The sequence below is a fragment of the Mus caroli genome, chromosome 10 (assembly GCF_900094665.2).
Source record: "Mus caroli chromosome 10, CAROLI_EIJ_v1.1, whole genome shotgun sequence".
Taxonomy (NCBI): Eukaryota; Metazoa; Chordata; class Mammalia; order Rodentia; family Muridae; genus Mus; species Mus caroli.
Window position 1 is genome coordinate 15,666,711 of NC_034579.1, and position 18,749 is coordinate 15,685,459.

Genomic DNA, 18,749 nt, shown 5'->3' on the forward strand with positions numbered 1-18,749 from the left:
CAAGCACATTGGATTTGCGTTGTGGGAGTCTGAACAAACTGTCTTGAAAACCAGAAGTTTAAGTTCCGCAGACAAAACTGGTGGGAACTGGAGAAGGATTTTTGTAACTTCTCTAACACCTCAGGCTCCAAGACGCCTCATGCTGAGGGATGAGATAAGCATGGTGTCTGGTTGTGGACTGAGGCAAAAATCTCCAACCCCAGGTTACTACATAACCAGAAAGAGGAACTGAGGAAGGTAGTGTCAAGCTGAAGAAGGTAAGGTTCCGGTCTGAGTTTCAAGCGTATCCACAGACCAGGTCCTGAATACAGAGAAGAGCCCACAGGTTCAAGCCTCAGGCTAGTCCACCCCTTCTCCAACGTAGTGAAACTTCTCCGCCCACGCAGCGCACTGTCTGGCTCCCCAGTCCAGACCTCGCCTATAACCATGTCGTAGTCCACTTTAGACCCGCCAAGACACGCCTCCTCGTATAGACCCCGCTTCACATCCCACCTCTACTCCCAACCTCCAATCAACTCTAAGAGATTGCGTATTGATCCCGCCTCTCTGGCCAGACCCCGCCCTGAGTCCGCCCCTGAAGAGCTGCCTTCTTACCCTTTGCCCCGTGAGGCTCCGCCTCCCACTTAAGCCACGCCCCTCAGGCCCTGGCTGGTCTCCTAAGCTTTGGTTTTGGCCCCACCCAGCTCCCCCGGCAGACCGCCTGCGGACTTGGCGACCTAGTCTGCGGCGGACGTGACGCCAAGGCCACGGGCAGCGCGAGTCCCCTGTCCGAGGTGTCCCTCGCGCAGGAATGGGCCCGCAGGCGGCAGCTGGCAGGATGATTCTGCTGGTGGTCCTGATGCTGTCTGCGAAGGCCGGGAGTGGAGCTTTGACGAGCACGGAGGATCCTGAGCCGCCCTCGGGTAACCTCTCCGAGCCGCTGCGGGCTGGGGCGGGAGGCCAGGCCGGAGGCGCCCGGCTGGGAAGTCCCTGCGTTCCTGCTGCGCCGCCCTGGGCAAGGCAGCCCCAAATCCTGGAACCACGGGGGCCCCCGGGGGCTCCGCGGTTTACACGCTGCTTTCACCTCTTCTTTGCCGACACAAAACACATCTGTGGTCTGTTTTACAGTTAGTTTCCACGGCAGCGTTTGGCATTGTGTGTATGACTTACAGACTTTATTTTCGATCTGTTGTCGGAATCCTCTGAAGGAAAAGGGGTGCCAACTGATACTAAGAGATTCTGATTTGTTAGTCTGGCGTTTAAGTGTTGAGATGCAAGGGTTCTTCTCATAGCTTAAGTCTCAGAGCCTTTGATTTCAAATGATTATATGTTCCCAGGACATATATGCTGGGAATGGTTCCTCTTTATGATTAGAGCTCTAGAGACAGCAATAAAACTTTTCATGCCCTTCCAGTCCCTAATCTTAAGTATCTGAGAAGTTCCCAATCTCCAGCTGCTGGAAGGCATGGGGAGACCTCTTTAACTCTCAGGCAAGTTCCAGCTCTGAATCCCTCTTATGGCTTCAGTTAGGCGTGCAGATTCCCATCCTGCCTTGCCCTGACCTGATTTTCACAGTAGCTCGGATGTAACCCCCTAGATGTCAGATGAAGAAAATGAGGTGCACGTTCAAACTGAAGTTCCACTGAGCCATAGAGAAAAATGAAATCATAACTGCAGAACAGTGGAATCAAAACTAGTGTTAGTTGTGTTACACAGCCAGATCAAAAAAGACAATTACCATGTTTTCTTATGATAAATCAACCCCAGAGAAGTGTGTGTAGGAAATCATGAGAGGGGAGGAAGAGATCTTGAGGAAGAAGAGTTTAAAACAAGCAAAAGCAGGGTAATAAAACTCATGGGACATTAATGTAGAAGAGAGGACTCTTGGGGGAGGCAGGTGACCAGAAACAGAGAGCCAGGAGCAACTGAGGGATGAATCAGAAGCAATAATGGTATGTATGCAATATGTATGAAAATGTCTTGTTAAAATCTTGTGCTTTAGTAATTTAAAAATTTTAATTAAATATAGGATGCATGTATGGAAAAAAAATTTAAGCAAACAAATCCTTAGACATCCCTTAGGATAGACATGGTACCAAGGGCTAGGTAGATATAGTTATGACTTACTGAATGCTGGGCACTGTCTATTTTCACATAACAGATCTATTTCTACAGTCACCTCTACTGAAAGTGCCACTGGTATCTGCATCCATGGTGAGGCACAGGGGGCTGCGCAAGTGGTAGGAGCCACTTACTAGGTGGTAGAGTACAAATTCTTAACCATCCCACTGCCAGCCATTACCCCGGGGAGTCGCCTGTCCCTGTGGGCCATTGAAGTACACTGTGATGAGAGACTGAATTTACTTTCAGGCTGCTGGAAATCAAGATCGGGGACCTAACCCCATTCAGGGGACTCTGGGAAGACTTTTTCAGAGAAATGGAGCCCAGGCTTAGAACCAGAGGCTTAGAGAGAATGTGCTTGCAGGGATATGAAGTGGTATGTTCAGCTAGTGGGAGAGTTTTAACATAGACTGTGTGGCAGGAGAGAAATAGGAAACCACTGGAATTCTTGCTGTGTATAATATCAAGGGATGGAAATGTGGCTTTAGTTGGCTTAACCTGAAACAGAAGGTTATTGGTTCAGAGACTCCAAGAGAGCAGAAAATGAGATATCAGCTTGGCTTCAGGAAGTTGGAACACAAGAAGGCTACCACTGATGAGCAGTGGTCGTGCACACCTTTAATACCAGCACTTAGGAGGCAGGGGTGGTGGATCTCTGAGTTCGAGGCCAGCCTGGTCTACAGAGTGAGTCCCAGGACAGCCAGGGCTTCACAGGGAAACCCCATCTCAAACAAACAAACAAACAAAACTGAAGAAGAAAGGAGGAGGAAGGAGGAAGAGGAACAGGAGGAGAGAAGGAAGAGGAGGAGGAAGAGGAGGCAGCAGCTACCATGTACCATTTTTTATTTTTAGTTGTCCTGGTTATTGACAGATTCCCTATTTGGCAGGAATGGTGTGTGCTGGTAGCCTTTGGGTTTTAAAATCTTGCAACTCCTTCTGTCACAACAAAATCCCAGAGGAAGGCTCATTTCCCTAGCTTGGTTGGGTGCCAACCAAGTGGGAAGGATATTGTTGAAAGGTGTGGTGTGGAGGAATTCTCAGAAGGAGAAGCACACTGTTCCTGAACAAAGTGTAGGGCCCAAGCCAGGAATCTAATGTGCCCAGTATGGTTGGTGTCACTGAGTGGTGTGCAAGGTTAGAGAATGCTAGTTAGAAGTGCCAGGCATCATATTAAGTAGTTTGAGGGAGAGAGCCCATTAGGGACCTGGAGCTCAAGTGTCGGGAAATGCCATGAGGAGTGGCTGTGTAATGGAGGAGAGGGGAAAGCTTGCAGGAATATTAAGGAGGTGGGGTCAGTTGGACTCTGACTGGGTGTGGGTGGAGAGAGGAACACAGCTGCCTGGCCCAGGGCAGAGCCTTAAACCTAGTGCCAGGTACTTCCCTCTACTTTAGATCCTCCTCTGTGTGACCTCATAGTTTGCACCCCCTATGGTAACACTTATGCCCTTCTGTATTGTACCCCAGCACTTTATAATGCATTTCCTTAGATTTTTTGTCGTGTTCCCTCTGCTGTTTTTATTTGTTTGTGTATTCTGTCTTGAAGTGGAATCTCATATGTAGCCCAAACTTGCTTCAAGCTGAGCTCCCTGGTGCAGCTCCCTGAATGCTGGGATTATTATAGCCCCAGGCCAGGACACCAATTCCTTTTGCTTAAAGTGAAGATTAAAGTGTAAACTTCTGATTCACAATCGCTACAGATTTTGAAAGATGACATTTTGATTCTGAAACAAACAACATCAACAAAACCTCTTAGAGATTGAAAACACATAAAAAGTTTTAAAAAACTGGTATCCAAAATTTAGCAACACACGGCAACAGTGTAAATTTTCACAAACTAGATGAGCAATAAATGGCTTTGTCATAATTGTTCGAATAATGAGAATGAGATTTTGGTCAGAACAAAGTAACTGCTTGAGAGCAAGGAGTTAGTCTGTGTGCAATTTTCTTGTGAAAGGGCAATTTTATTTTAGCTCTCCCAGGGATTCATAATCAAAATGCACAGTATCCATTTTTTTCCTGTCCAAGTTACAGATGTTACTTACTGTAATTTATTATTCTGTTTTTGTACTGTATACAGTTGTGATGGAGCCTTAAAGTCTAGCATTACTGCATGGGGTAGATGTTTGTGAAATTATCAGAAAACAGTTATTCCCACTTGTACTTTTATGTTGAGCTTACTTACATCCCTCGTTTTATTAAACAGTTGCGATGCTGTTTAATTAAAATGAACAAAACGTTGCACACTGTCATCTTTACCTCCCTTCCCTAAAGCTTTGTTTTCTCCTTGATAAAATATGTCCCGTAACTATATGTCATTCACAGGATGAGTACATGCTCAAGGTGGGTATCATCTGAGATGTGCTCTGTGGAGCTTGCTGTGCATGAATTACTGTCACTTAACACACATCATTACTTCAACAAATAGTTTTAAATATTAGAATATTTTAGGTATGTATAAAGATGTGCATTGGCTTTTTAAAAAAATTATCTAGATCAATATAAGAAATTTAAAATTTATTCAAGAGCAAACACTCATTTTTCTACTATTTACATGGTTTTTACTTGTTTTGTCTTGTCTTTAACTGGGGCTGGCTTACAGGGTCAGAGGTTTAGCCTATTATCTTCATGGTGGGAAACATAACAATGTGCAGGCAGACATGGTGCTGGAGAAGAAGCTGAGAGTTCTACATCTTGATCCACAGGTAGCAGAAGTGAATGCCACATTAGGTCTAGCTTGAGTCTCTGAAACCTCAGAACCTGTCCCCACAGTGACACACTTCCTCCACCAAGGTCACATCTATTCTAACAAGACCACTCCTCCTAATAGTGTCATTCCTTATGGGGCAAGCATGCAAACCCAAGCGCCTATGGGGACCATTCCTATTCTGACCACCACATTTCACTTCCTGGGCCCCATAATGCAGAAATGCGTTCAGTCCATCTTGAGAGGCCCCCATTAGTCTGTAACAATCTTAACCCTGTTTAAAAGCTCAAAGACTTCTGATATTGTCTGCAGTCTCTTAACTGTAATCCCCTGTGAATAAGACTGAAAAAGCAGATCACGTACCTCCAACATACAGTGGCACAGGAGAGACATCCCATTCCGAATGGGAGAAAAGAGAGCATAGCGGGGAAATACTGGGCCAAAGCGAGACTGAAAACCAGCAGGCTGAACTCCACACCCAGCATCTCCATGTCTGACGTCAAAGCGCTCTTCACCTCTCCAATTCCTCTCAGCTTTGTTGGCTGTAACACACCTCTCTTTCTTGGGCTGTTTCCACTCTCTGATAGCTCTCCTCAGCAGGAATACTTTAAGCAAGGAAGATCGTGTTTTGTCTCACAATCTCAGGGGTGCAGTTTATCACAGTAAAGAGGGTATGGCATCAGAGAGTGGGAGTCGGGTTGCCACCGTGAGCTCACAGTCAGGTCCATGAGACAGGGAGGGTGCTCATTCTTCCTTCTTCCCCTTTCTCATTTAGTTCAGTCTGGGACCCCTTACCGCAGTGGCTCTCAATCTTCCTAACACTGCAACCCTGTAATACAGTTCCTCATGTTGTGGTGATCCTAGCCATAAGAGTGTTTTCTTTGCTACTTCATAACTGTAATTTTGCTAGTGTTATAAGTTTTGGAGACTGAGGGTTACCACAGGCGTCACGGCCCACGGAGAGAGAACTGCTGACTTTGAGTGACACCTCCGACATCCAGGGTGGGTCTTCCCTCCTCAGATAAACTTTCCCAGAAAGCACCCTCACAGACACATGCAGAGGTGTCTTTCCTGGGTGACTCTAAATATGTTCTAGAGGACAGTAGAGATTAGCTAACAGCTCATATCATGACTACATTTGCATAATTCAAAGAGAATCAGAACTCTCCTGTCCATTTTCCATAAAAACACATCCTATAAGTTTGCTTTGATTGAAATAATCCATCACCTGCTGCACTGACTTCCTCTTTTATGTGCATGTCTGTCTTTCTAACGTCATCTGATAAGGTTTTCTATTATTGATGTTGGTTTCTTACTGTGGTCCATTTTGCTTTTGAATCTCTTACAGTGCCTGTACCGACGAATGTTCTAATTAAGTCTTATAACTTGAACCCTGTCGTATGCTGGGAATACCAGAACATGTCACAGACTCCTATTTTTACTGTACAGGTAAAGGTGTATTCGTAAGTATTGTTCATTTATTATTATTTCTATTCTGTTTTAATCTGAATCCTTGCACATTCTGTCATCCTTCCTTCTGTGACCCCTCCTCCCACTCGCTGAACTTGTCAGCTGTCTGTAGATGTCACAAAGATGCTAAGGATGCTGATGAGTTTGTTTAGTAGTGAAGTGGAGAAACACCACAAACTTCCAAGGTTTCTCTCTAGTCTCTTAGTAAACTAGGATTTATTAAGGAACCAAGATTTATTACCAAGGAATAGGTATATCGGGTGATGGCAGTGAGGGCAGACACCACTTGACAGTAGTTTAGCAGTGTCTTGTGTAAGAAGGACCCAAACCGAAGCCATTTTGAATAAAGCTTCCATTTTGAATAGGGGTCAAATAAAGTTTAAGTGTCTGAGACCTCCCTGGGTAACTGATGCCTGCTTGACAGGGAGAGATCTGTAAGTGAATAACTGACATCCTGGTTGAGACACGAATGCTAGGCAAGTCACCCCGCCACTGTTGAATAAACCAACCAATGAGAAGAGGATAAGTGTACCACAGAGAAATGTTCTGAGAAAGTGCCCTATCATTAAGTCCTCACTGGTGGAAAATATGTGACTGACTTGTGCAGATGTTTGTGGTTTGCAAGCTTAAAAGCTCAAACATTCTGGCATTCTCGATCTCAGTTCAGCTCCCGAGTCTGCGCTGCATCCCTGATCGATCAGTAGCAGCTTGATCACAACACATTTTTCTATTCTGCATTGACCTGGCGTTTGAGTTGTGTTAGACCTAAGCAGACCCCATAACACTAGAAATAAATACTTACAGTTCAAGTGGACTCAGATGGAAAACAAGACTTCAGTGTGGATTTGTCTTCTCATGATTTAATTGAGGTTGCTAAAAGGCAGTCTTTATATCTACCATATAGATCATGGTCAATAGCTGTCCCAGATTTGGTGTCATGCAGCCTGGTCATGTGACAAAGGTGTTAGCATTCAAATCTATCCATTGCGTTTTCTTCTAAGTAAATAATCTGTGGACAGAACTCCATGAGGTCGTGAATACCCTCTTCCTACACAAGTCCACAGATATTTCAAGAGCTATTATAGCTCTGTCAGAGTTACCCTTGCTGCAATGAAGCATCATGACCAAAGCATCATGGGAAGGAAAGGGTTTGTTCGACTTAACACTTCTAAATCACTGTTTATCAGAGGAATAGGTCAAGACACGAGCTTAAACAGGGCAGGAACCAGGAAGCAGGAGCTGATGCAGAGACCATGGAGGGTACAGTTTACTGCCTTGCTCCTCATGGTCTGCTTTCTTAGAGACCTCAAGACCACCCCAGTGATGACACCACCCACAGTGGACTGGGCCCTCCCCCATCAATCTCGAATTAAGAAAACATTAAAACTCTTAACACTGAGGTAGGCAGAGAGCCTCATACATAATTAATGTGAATGCAAAATAGATCCTTGCATGGGGAAAGAATGTGTATCTGACAAAACGTAATCTGCTTACCTTGGCACATTTTTGTGGTGCTGAATATCAAACCCAAGGCTTGATAGGTACTAGGCAAGCTGTCTACTTCTGCGTTACACCCCCAGCTCCCACGTCACATTTGTGTTTGTTGTATGCATGAATGTATGTTCATACGTATGTAGGAGTGTATGTATGTGTATGCACATACATGTGGAAGGTGGGAACAACCTCAAATGGATTCCTGAGGCACCATTTGCCCCAGAGATTGCCAAATAGGCTAGGTGGGCTGGCCAGCAAGCCCCAGGGATCTGTCTGTCTTTGCTTTACTAGCGCTGGGACCCCATGAGCATGCACCACCAAACCTGGGGTGTGATGGTTTTGTTTTGTTCTTTTGTTTTACATGGGCTCTGGGGCTTGAACTCAGGCCCTCATGCTTTCCATAGCAACACTTGATTGGCTGAACTGTCTCTCCAGCCAGTGTTTGCCGTTGGATCTGTTGATTCCTCACTAGGAGCTTACCGGGAAGATACCCGACTTGAGACTGGATAGGAGGGTGAGCACACAGCTGCTACAGAAAGGGACTAACGCAGTAGCTTTGTAAACTATGAAGGGGGCTTCTAGGGAGCTAGATGTAGTGATTTCCAGGCTTTGTTGTAAATTAAGTGCTGTAAGACATAAGACACGTGCAGTGTATTCCTTTGGGGAAGAAATGAATGAGATGAGCTGCTGGTGTTGTCTGAGTGTGTAAACAGCACAGGAAATGAAAACCCCGAAGCCAGCACATGAGATCAGCTTCCTAAAGAAATGGCTAACAATGTTGTGGAAACCGATAGGAAGAACATCTTGTTTTCCTTTGAGAAATCCTGATTTCAGGGTTAAGCCAAGGAACAAAATCGAGATTTTTTTTAATGGAGATTTCAGGGAATTTGGTTTGTTTGGTTTGAAGGATTTTTTGTTCTGTCTTTTTTTGGGCTGAGGTCCAACTTGTTCAAATAAATAGGCATTCTGTGTCCAAGCAACAGCCCCCGCCTGCAAAGACAGAAAGGTAGTTAGAAAGTTTCCCAAGTGGCTGACAGATGCTGGGGACATGTTGAAGAGAACCAATAGGCATCTTGAAGTAGGCTCTTATTGGCCAAAGGATGGGACAGCGTAAGCAGCAATATCAATAAGAACATAATAATAAGAAAGAAACCCATATCTATGTTTTCATTAATTAACAATGAAGTGGGGATAATGAAAAGTTCTTGTGTGGACAGGGAACTTCTAACGCATTAACTGTGGCAGGTGAAGCTGACACCCCAGCTATTGTCTTCCTGTAATACCTGTAACATTTACTAGGAAGATAATTTAAAAAAGAAAACAAAACAAAAACTGACGACAGTGATCTTTGTAATGTATTTGATCTTGTAATTGAATCACATCTTTATTAATAGAATCCATCATGGTTTTTTAAGCAGAGTTCAAAATTTAAATATGAAATATATTGTATTAATCCTGTCTCTTATAAGGAATTTACAGCAAGGGTTAAGTGCACCTTATCTCAAATGCTTAAGACAGGAATATTTCATATTTCTTGACTTTTTCAGATCTTGAAGAGCTCTCTCTCACACCCACACCACACCCCCATATATATATATATATATATATATATATAATATTAGAAGTGGGAGTTGGGTTATATATACTGTACCTACATATAGCCTGAAAGTAACTTGTAATTTTTATGTTGTTTGATCCATTTTTTAAATTGAATTTTTGTAAACAGTGAACCCAGGGCTTTGTACATGACCCACAAAATTTACCATCCAGCTACTTCGCTAGCCTATGTGATATTTTGAATAATGAATTTCATACAGGAAACAAACAACTTTTCATGATGTAGCATTTCCTGTGACATCAGATACATGGTCAAAAGGCATGGATTTTAGAGCCATTTGAATTTCAGAGGCTGGAAATGTACCTCTAATTCAAGAATAAGGTCTCTTCCTTTCATCTGGCGTCTTCATCCTGTTTTAATTCAGCCCTTCAAAGAAGCTAACTGGATGAAAATCAAGACATGGGTGGATAGCCAAAGTCTGTGTGATAATATGGGATAGCATGCATCTCTTCTCTTTTGTTTTAGGGGTTTCTGGACTGATTCCTGCACCAACATTTCTGATCATTGTTGTAATATCTATGAACAAATTATGATGTATCCTGATGCATCTGCCTGGGCCAGAGTTAAAGCTAAGGTTGGACAAAAAGAATCTGACTATGCACGGTCAAAAGAGTTCCTTATGTGCCGAAAGGGTAAGTAGATTGTACACACAGGTAACTTTTCAGTGTGTGTGTGTGTGTGTGTGTGTGTGTGTGTGTATTGGTGCTTTGTCCACATGTTTGTGTGTACCACATTCATGAAGTACCTTCAGAGGCCAGAAGAGGGCACCAAATCCTGTCACTGCCATTACTGGTAGTTACCAACAGACATATGGATGCTGTTAACCAAACATGGGTCCTCTGGAAAAGCAGCCATTGCTCTTAACCACTGAGCCATCTCTCTAGCTCCTACATGGATACATTTTAATTTTGAAGTACTTACACTTCCCTGTATGCTTGCTTTTATTGGTAGTTGTAACAAGTGTCTAACAGCATATGACAATTTAAGGAGCCAATGTCTTTCATCCAGGTCTCAGAAAACATCACTGAACTGGCCTTCAGTTTGCCACTTTAAAACTGCTTATCAGCCAGTTCATTCAGGTCCTGACCAGCGCTGCTCAGTGCTGGAGGACATCTGCCTTTCTCTCCCTATCTACTGTGAAATTCATTTCAATGTTACTTCACTGAGGACTTGGCCACTGGGCTCATTCCTCCTACCTTCCTTAAATCCTTGGAGACCTTGGAAGCAAAATACCAACATAATATATTAACACTTTTAGAGTTTAAGCAGACTGTGGTGGTCCATACTTGTATAAGGGAGCAGGCAGGAGGCTCAGATGGGGACGATTAGGAGTTAGTGAAGCGTTTGAAGCCAGCCTGTCCAAGGAGAAACAGAGTTCTTTATGTCTGAGTCCAAGGCTCTCAGCTCTTTGCACTCCCAGCAGCCTGCCCTATAATTTACTGGTCTCAGCTCTCACTTCCAACTGCAGGATACTGAGTCTCAGATCTCTGCTGTGGTGGGACATCCCAGCTCAGGCTGTGCCCTAGCCTGCTGGCCCTCATGGCATCCCTTCCAGCTTCCCTTCCTAGTTCACCCTCTATGACTCTCACTTCTTCCATGTTTCATGCCTGTAGGGTCCACTGCCTTGGTTCTACCCCAGCTTTGGGGGTACCCCGGGCTTTTCCGTGGGCCCTTCCTTTACTTGCTTTAGGTATTTTTTTATTCTCTGGATCCATCCGATATGTGCCATCGTCATGTCAGAGTTGCCCACCACAGATTTATCAAGGACCTACTGTGTCTCGGAGAGTATGCTAAGGATACACTGAAGTGTCAACACCAGACCTGAGTGGAAGAGTGTATGTGCGCAGTGCATCTGAGAAGCATATACCAGTGTTCACCAAACAACCACGCACGCCAGAGACCCAGAATATATCCAGACTACTTGAGTCTGCAGTTCTGGTTTTCAGAGCAAAGAAGTGAACCATTAGCAATCTTTTATAGAACCATCCCACCAGACATCCATGGATGTTAAAGACGGTGGGTTTCAGTGAGAAAAATAACCAAGGAGCTTTCTAGGAGCTGTACAGATGGCTCAGTGGCTAAGACCATTGGCTGTTCTTCCAGAGGACCTGGTTCAAATCCCAGGAGCACCTATTTGGTAGCTCACAGCCATCTGTAACTTCAGGTCCAGGGAACTCAAAACTTTCTTCTGACCTCCACAGGCACCAGGCATGTGCATGGTGTGTAGATACACGTGAAGGCAAAATACTCTTACACATAGATAGATAGATAGAAAGAAGAGGGCCTTTTCAGAAACAGTTTTTAGAAAACAGGTTTCTTAAGCTACAAAAATAAAGGAGAAGGTACTTACTTGGGTGTCTGTTTTGTATGTTTACGTGGTAGTCAGGTCCTGGGGAATGAACCTTGGACCTTACGTTACTTGGCAAGTGCTCTACCATTGAGCAACATCTCCGTCTGCTGTTTTGATCCCGACACTAATTTGCCTAGGCTGCTTTCAAACCGTTTTCAGCTGCTCTTCTACTCTATCCTCGTGGACAACCAGTCCTGCCTTTCATCTTCGAAAAAGCAACATTTATCACTAATCATATTTCCTAAAGACAAGGTCAGAGGTGAAGTTAAATCACAGAGGCAGAGTGTACGTAAAAGAGCTTCTTGTCTGAGATTTACCAAGCTTTGTATTCTTAGAATGTCTTGGAGATCTTTGCAGTTGTTTAAATGTACCCATTCATTTGGGTAGACTTTGTGGCTGTGCTGGGAGGAGTTACGCTCTCCCTTTATCTCCAGGAAAGGTCGGACCCCCTGGCCTGGAGATCAGGAGGAAGAAGGAAGAACAGCTCTCTGTCCTCGTATTTCACCCTGAAGTCGTTGTGAATGGAGAGAGCCAGGGAACCATGTTTGGTGACGAGAGCACCTGTTACACATTCGACTATACTGTGTATGTGGAGCATAACAGGAGTGGGGAGGTGAGTGCTTCTCTGCCATCTTCCTTAAAAGTAGGAATTGGTCTATCGCTCGTGCAAGCTAGTCTCATAAGTTGTGGTGAAGGCAGACCATTCATGTGGATGCAGATAAGACTCATGTGTCATAGATTCTGATAAGAAAAAACCGACATAAATACTATTTAAGGGACCCAAAATGGAGTTAATTGCCAACACGGGCCAGATGAATGCACTTATGGTTTTTTCTTTGCCTGTTTGGTCTCAGGGCCCTCTCTAGAACATTACTCTCTCTGTATACCCGTTTCTTTTCTGGTAAGATGAATATCATCTTAGGGTTTTTCTATTCCCTTACTTATAATTAATATGCAGAATGTAAAATAATATACAACTGAGATTTCAGTTATTTTTGAAAGATAAGCTAACAGTACATCTACAGTGCCATGACTATATTATTCTGGCAGCAATATGGAGTCCACACTTTGATTCAAACTGTGCTCCCTCCATTCTGTGCATTGCTTTTTGTAAATATAGTATTTATTAAGTCCATACTGTGGGCCTTCTAAGTACCCAGAACTACGGAAGTGAACAGTACAGACAAACTGGGGAAGATCCCAGTGCCGCAGCCTATGGGGATGGGACCGTGGCCTTCAGAGGAGGAGTCAGGGAACCCTCCAGGAAAGCTGGGAACTGGGGTCAATGCTAGGGTTAGAAGCTGATCCCTGCAGCTCTGTCAAGGGACATCATTTGAAGCCTGGAACCAAGGAAAGACAGAGGTGCAGTTGGCATACGGGGACAGCAGCACAGGGCCAGGGGGTTGGGGAGAGAGGTGCAGGGGGCAGAGGGAGGCAGAGCAGGCATTGGGGAGCTTCACTCGTGTTCTTCTCTCCTGAAGTGCTGCTCGCCCGCCCGTGGCTCACTGGAAGTGACCTGCAGTTCCCCAGAATGCCCTTTACCGTTTCCGTCTGCTCTTCCGGTCCATGGGGTTGTCACCTCCTCTTCCTAGTCTTTCCACACTGGGCAGGTTACTTCATTTCCTGTGGTCCAGTTGGTTTTCCTAGGATTCCCCGAGCCGTACTCCTCACTTCCTGTTACGCTGTTTCTTACCTCTTGTCTGCGCTAGATTGTTAGGCACTAAATTAATGGACGCTGGAGTACAGGTGTCAGTCATCCTTCATTCACCTGAACACTCAAAGTGACAACGAGGGGACGTTTATTTAGCTCAGTTTTAGAGACACAAAGTGTGCTGTTTGCATCTGCTCAGCTCTGGAGACAGCAGACAGGGCATCATAGCCAGCAGGACTTGTACAAACCACGACTGCTTTTTCTCCCATTCTTCTGCTGGCAGCCAAGGCATGCACACCAAGTTACACACCATTTTTCACAAGAGATTTCACCTCAAACCAGAGCAGAAACAGGAGAGGTATCCTTGTGGGGTGGGGGAGGGGTCCCAATACATCCAAGCACATGACCTAAGGGCCTGTGTTCATGATTGACACCTCCCTGTGACCACAGATCTGACAAACACCATAACGGAGTAAAGATTTATTTTGACTTTGAGTTTCTTAGGGCCCAGTCCATGGTCACCTTGCTACATGTCCTTGGGCAGGACACCATAGCAGCAGCAGTGTGTGGCAAAGGAAATGAGAGAATGAGGCAGGCGAGGCCAGGCAAGGCACCCTCAAGGGGTAAACTCCAAGTGACTTAGACCAGATTGAAACCTCCTAAAGTATTACTACCAACTGAAGACCTGTAAGGGCCATATTACACTCAAAGCTTAACTTCCCACTGAGGGACTGTCTCTTAAAGACCTCAGCCAGGTGCACCCCAGCATTGCCCCCTCAGACACCAGCCCTTTAATACACTGCCCTTCCCTGTGACCTAGCCAAGCTACAATACTGCCTTTGTGTGTCCGGGCCCCAGCACAGGACTGAGATCCGACTGTACAAGGTACCACACCAGCCATGGTTATGTGTTTACTGCACAGAAAGCCTGTAGCCTTCACAGCTGCCTTCATCTGCTTCCTGTGAGATGCTTCTCCATTCTCCTCAGCTGCTTCTAGGACTCTAGGAACGAGAACCAAGTACGGGCTTGTCCACAGCCAGCTAAAACTTACATTCTTCAAGTTTTAAGCAATCCTGTTCCCATATACATCGCTTTCCAGCTGATGTACTTTCTCAGACTGTGTTGAAGTCACAGGTTGACTGACTATATGCTATCAAAGCTTATTTTAATTTCATATTTACTCTCTACCTGTCTTCCTGCAGTGTTTAACTAGGACAGATGCAGCAGTCCCCCCCTCCCCCGCCAGGGTTAAAGAAGTCATACACTTTCATATTGTTGTTTTTCCATTTAGATCCTACATACGAAACATACGGTCAATAAAGAGGAGTGCAATGAGACTCTGTGTGAGTTAAACATCTCAGTATCCACACTGGATTCCAGATACTGTGTTTCAGTCGACGGAATCTCGTCTTTCTGGCAAGTTAGAACAGAAAAATCAAAAGACGTCTGTATCCCCCCTTTCCATGACGACAGAAAGGGTAAGTTCTTGCCTATCCCCAACTGAAGACAGAGTGCTGAGGTGGGGCAACTTGAAAATAAGCAAGTTGATTTATAACTTAAGCACGTGACTTTTCTTTAAAAGAATATCTAATAGTCCCTTTCCTGGGAGAAGCTCAAAATTAAACCAAGACGGCTTCTCAAGCATTGGCGTGCTCTATAGCAGCCAACTTACAAAGCTCCTAGACGGCTGGTAACCTCTTGACCCCAAGAAGAAAAGATACACAACAAATATATACAATTATCTACATAAATATAGCTATTCCAAATCATAATTTGGAAATATGTTAACTTGAGAAGAGTCAGAAGAGGACCATGGAGATGTCTGTGGGTGTAGGAAGCATGAGCATTTAGAATAGTTTGAAGTCCCACTGGGAAAGTGGCAGTCACAGGGTCCCCTCTGGCTCTCAGGGCCTCATCAGATGTTGGTGGTTAGCCAGATTTCCAGTGCCAGGCATGGCTTCCCTCTTGTCAGCCAGTGTTCCGTACCAGTTCAGCGGCTGTTGGTTACCCCCAGGATATCAATACCATGGCTTCAGCTTCGTGGCTGTCTCACCAGGCTGGTCCCTGCTGTGTTTCATACATGTCATGGTTGGCAGGACTACTGATGGGTTTTCTTTCTGGAGGCCTGCAGCACTGGGAAGAGTCTGACCTAGCTACGAGGCACACTGAGTTCTCACGCACACTGCCCAGTTTGTACCAGTGTTCTGATGAGCTTGCTATGATCATTTGCTGAAGAGCAGCAGTAAGACTTCTGATGTGCAAAAGCCGTGTCCTTGACTTCTAACTTGTGGCTGTTCCTTTTGTTTTTAGATTCAATTTGGATTCTGGTTGTTGCTCCTCTTATTGTCTTTACAGTAATTATCCTGGTATTTGCATGTTGGTATATTAAGAAGAATTCATTCAAGAGAAAAAGCATAATGTTACCTAAGTCCTTGGTAATGCACTTAATTATTTATTTAGTTATAGATGCTAACATATCAATTCAACCTTTGTTGACAAGTCCCCTCACCACTCAGTATCATTGAAAATGGACCCTGGCGAATAGCACTCTATTTAACTTTATTATAGTTCTCTTCACTAAAAACCACCATGCGCCCCAAGCCTCATATCTTGCTGTGCACCAGGTACCTTTGTATAATTTTCAGGATGAAAACTGACAAGTTTAGTAAGGAGCTAACGGTCTCCAGGGAAGAGATGACAATGGTTCAGTCAGTGTAAGTGTATGTGAAATAGGTTCAGAGCCAGCGGCAGAGACCTTGCTGCACTCTGAAGCGTGGGGTTAGCTATGACTCTCCAGGAGGCCACAGTGAAGCTCTCATCCTAGGAGCAGCATTTGGGAGAGCCAGAGAGAGCCAGGGAGAGCCAGCCCATGGCCCCAAAGCTCCAATGCACAAATAGGTCGTTGTAGTTGGAGTTTGGAAGAAAAGATGGCCCCGAAGGAAACTGTCACATTTGATATTTAAGTGTAGTCACACTCCAGTCTCTTGAAATAATCTAAAGAATGCTTATAGGTAGTGTAAAGATGACACATTGATGCATACATGACAAGAATGGTGTCTAAGATGCTCAAGGGGTGCAGTGGCATTTGCTGTGACAGAACTGCCTCTGAGGTGGCTATGAGCTATCAACAGCAAGTGGACAGTCCATGTGTGATCCTTCTCACTAGGAGGAGGCTACCTTGTAATATGCCGTCCATCCCATCCCCGTTATAGCAGGCGTGGGGACCCGACCCACAGCAGTAGCCGGACAGATGTAACTGTATGCACCTTGCCAGGAAATTGCAGACACAGCACAGCTTTTAATTACCCTTCCAAACACTGATCCTGAGGAAGTAATTTCACAAATGAAAATGTGTGAAAGCCTCAACGTTTTCTTTGTCTATTAAAGACATTACTGTAAAGGAAGGCACACTCGCTGACATGAAATTTACACTGCTGTGGCATCTCCACAGGCAGCTAGAAGATGGGGTACAGAAGGTGGTGTGCAGTTATGAGATAGTTAATGACTTTATTTTTTTTTTTATTTTATTTTTTTGGTTTTTTGAGACAGGGTTTCTCTGCGTAGCCCTGGCTGTCCTGAAACTCACTCTGTAGACCAGACTGGCCTTGATCTCAGAAATTCGCCTGCCTCTGTCTCCCAAGTGCTGGGATTAAAGGCGTGCACCACCACTGCCCAGCGACTTTATATTTTTAACCTTAAATAAATTCTATTTTTTAAAAAAACGACAAGCTGGGTGTGGTGGCTCGCAACTTTAATCCCAGCACTCAGAAAATAGACAGGCAGATCTCTGAGTTTGAGATGGCCTGCCTTACATATCAAATTTCAGGCCAATAAGAGCTACATAGTAAGACTTTGTCTATAGATAAATACACCCACATACACACTCACTCACTGTGGCGCATATCTAAGGTCCTAGCACTTGAGAGGTAAAGGAAGGACCATCACTAAGGAGTTCAGGGTCTTCTAATGCTACATCGAAACTTTAAGACCAGCCTAGGCTACATGACACCCTGTCCCCCAAAATCAAGATTATTAAGAAAAGAAATGTAATGAGCTTATTTTAATCATGTTTTCTGAAATATATTATTTTCTCCCCCCCCCCACTTTAAACAGGCATTAATTTTAGTAATTTTTTCTTTATTCACTTTCACTCTACTTAGCTCTCTGTGGTAAAAAGTGCCACGTCAGAGACAAAACCTGAATCGAAGTATTCACTTGTCACACCGTGCCAGCCAGCTGTCCTAGAGAATGAGACGGTGATCTGTGAAGAGCACTTGTCCACAGTGACAGCTCCAGACAGCCCCGAAGCAGCAGAACAGGAAGAACTTTCAAAAGAAACAAAGTCTCTGGCCGCTGGAGGAAGCACTTCTGCCATGACCCCAGACAGCCCTCCAACTCAGACACAAAGACGCAGCTTTTCCCTGTTAAGTAGTAACCAGTCAGGCCCCTGTAGCCTCACTGCCTATCACTCCAGAAACGGCTCTGACAGTGGCCTCGTGGGATCGGGCAGCTCCATATCTGACTTGGAATTTCTCCCAAACAACAACTCAGAAACAAAGATGGCAGAGCACGACCCTCCACCCGTGAGAAAGGCCCCCACGTCCTCCGGTTATGATAAACCGCACATGTTGGTGGATGTGCTTGTGGATGTTGGGGGGAAGGAGTCTCTAATTGGGTATAGACTCACAGGAGAGGCCCAGGAACTGTCCTAAGGTCCCGAGTGCTGCCCGAGGTGAAGAAACTGACTTTTTAGGCAGTTTTTCTGCTTTGATCTCATGAAAGAAGCTATACATTAGCTAATACTAACCACATAGAATATCAGACTTAGATACGTGAATAAGGAACCTGTGGGCACTGCTGGGTCCACTCTGCAAATGCCAAGACTATCAAAGGAACGTATTGTCGCTTCCGGCTCCTTGCCAGGTGGGCTAGCAACTGTGAGTTTGCCTCTGCTAGCCTTGCTTCCTGCAGCCACCGCTGCTCCTCCACCCTGATCATCTCACAGGACAGGGTGGACCGGTTTTTTTTCACACACCTTTGTATATGTAAGTTCATGTATATAATATGTTTACATGTTTCACTTTGAACTGAAAGCTGAAAACTACTCAAAGCCGAACTTAAGTCTATGATAGAATGTGACGGAACATGTTGGTGGGAGCTTGTACATTTTTTTTTTATGGAGCATTACATATGATTTTTTAAGTAAAATGTTTTGAAACCAAAACTCATTTGGATATTCATTTATTGAAGCACTCGGGCAACCTTCCATAGTTACTTGGCATATTTTCATCCACTACTTGATGATATATATTCATGCTTTAGAAGTATATATATATATATATATATATATATATATATATAT

General features: G+C 44.5%; 1 protein-coding gene across 1 annotated transcript; it reads left to right on the forward strand.

Annotated features, from left to right (window-relative positions):
• Positions 1–661: 661 nt before the first annotated feature.
• Positions 662–18,611, forward strand: Ifngr1 (interferon gamma receptor 1). Its single transcript, XM_021173938.2, has 7 exons — positions 662–902; positions 6,153–6,267; positions 9,852–10,018; positions 12,171–12,349; positions 14,679–14,865; positions 15,698–15,822; positions 17,548–18,611. Exons 1-7 carry the CDS (start codon positions 791–793, stop codon positions 18,097–18,099), a joined length of 1,437 nt encoding a protein of 478 aa, XP_021029597.1. The 5' UTR covers positions 662–790; the 3' UTR covers positions 18,100–18,611.
• The last annotated feature ends 138 nt before the right edge of the window (positions 18,612–18,749 follow it).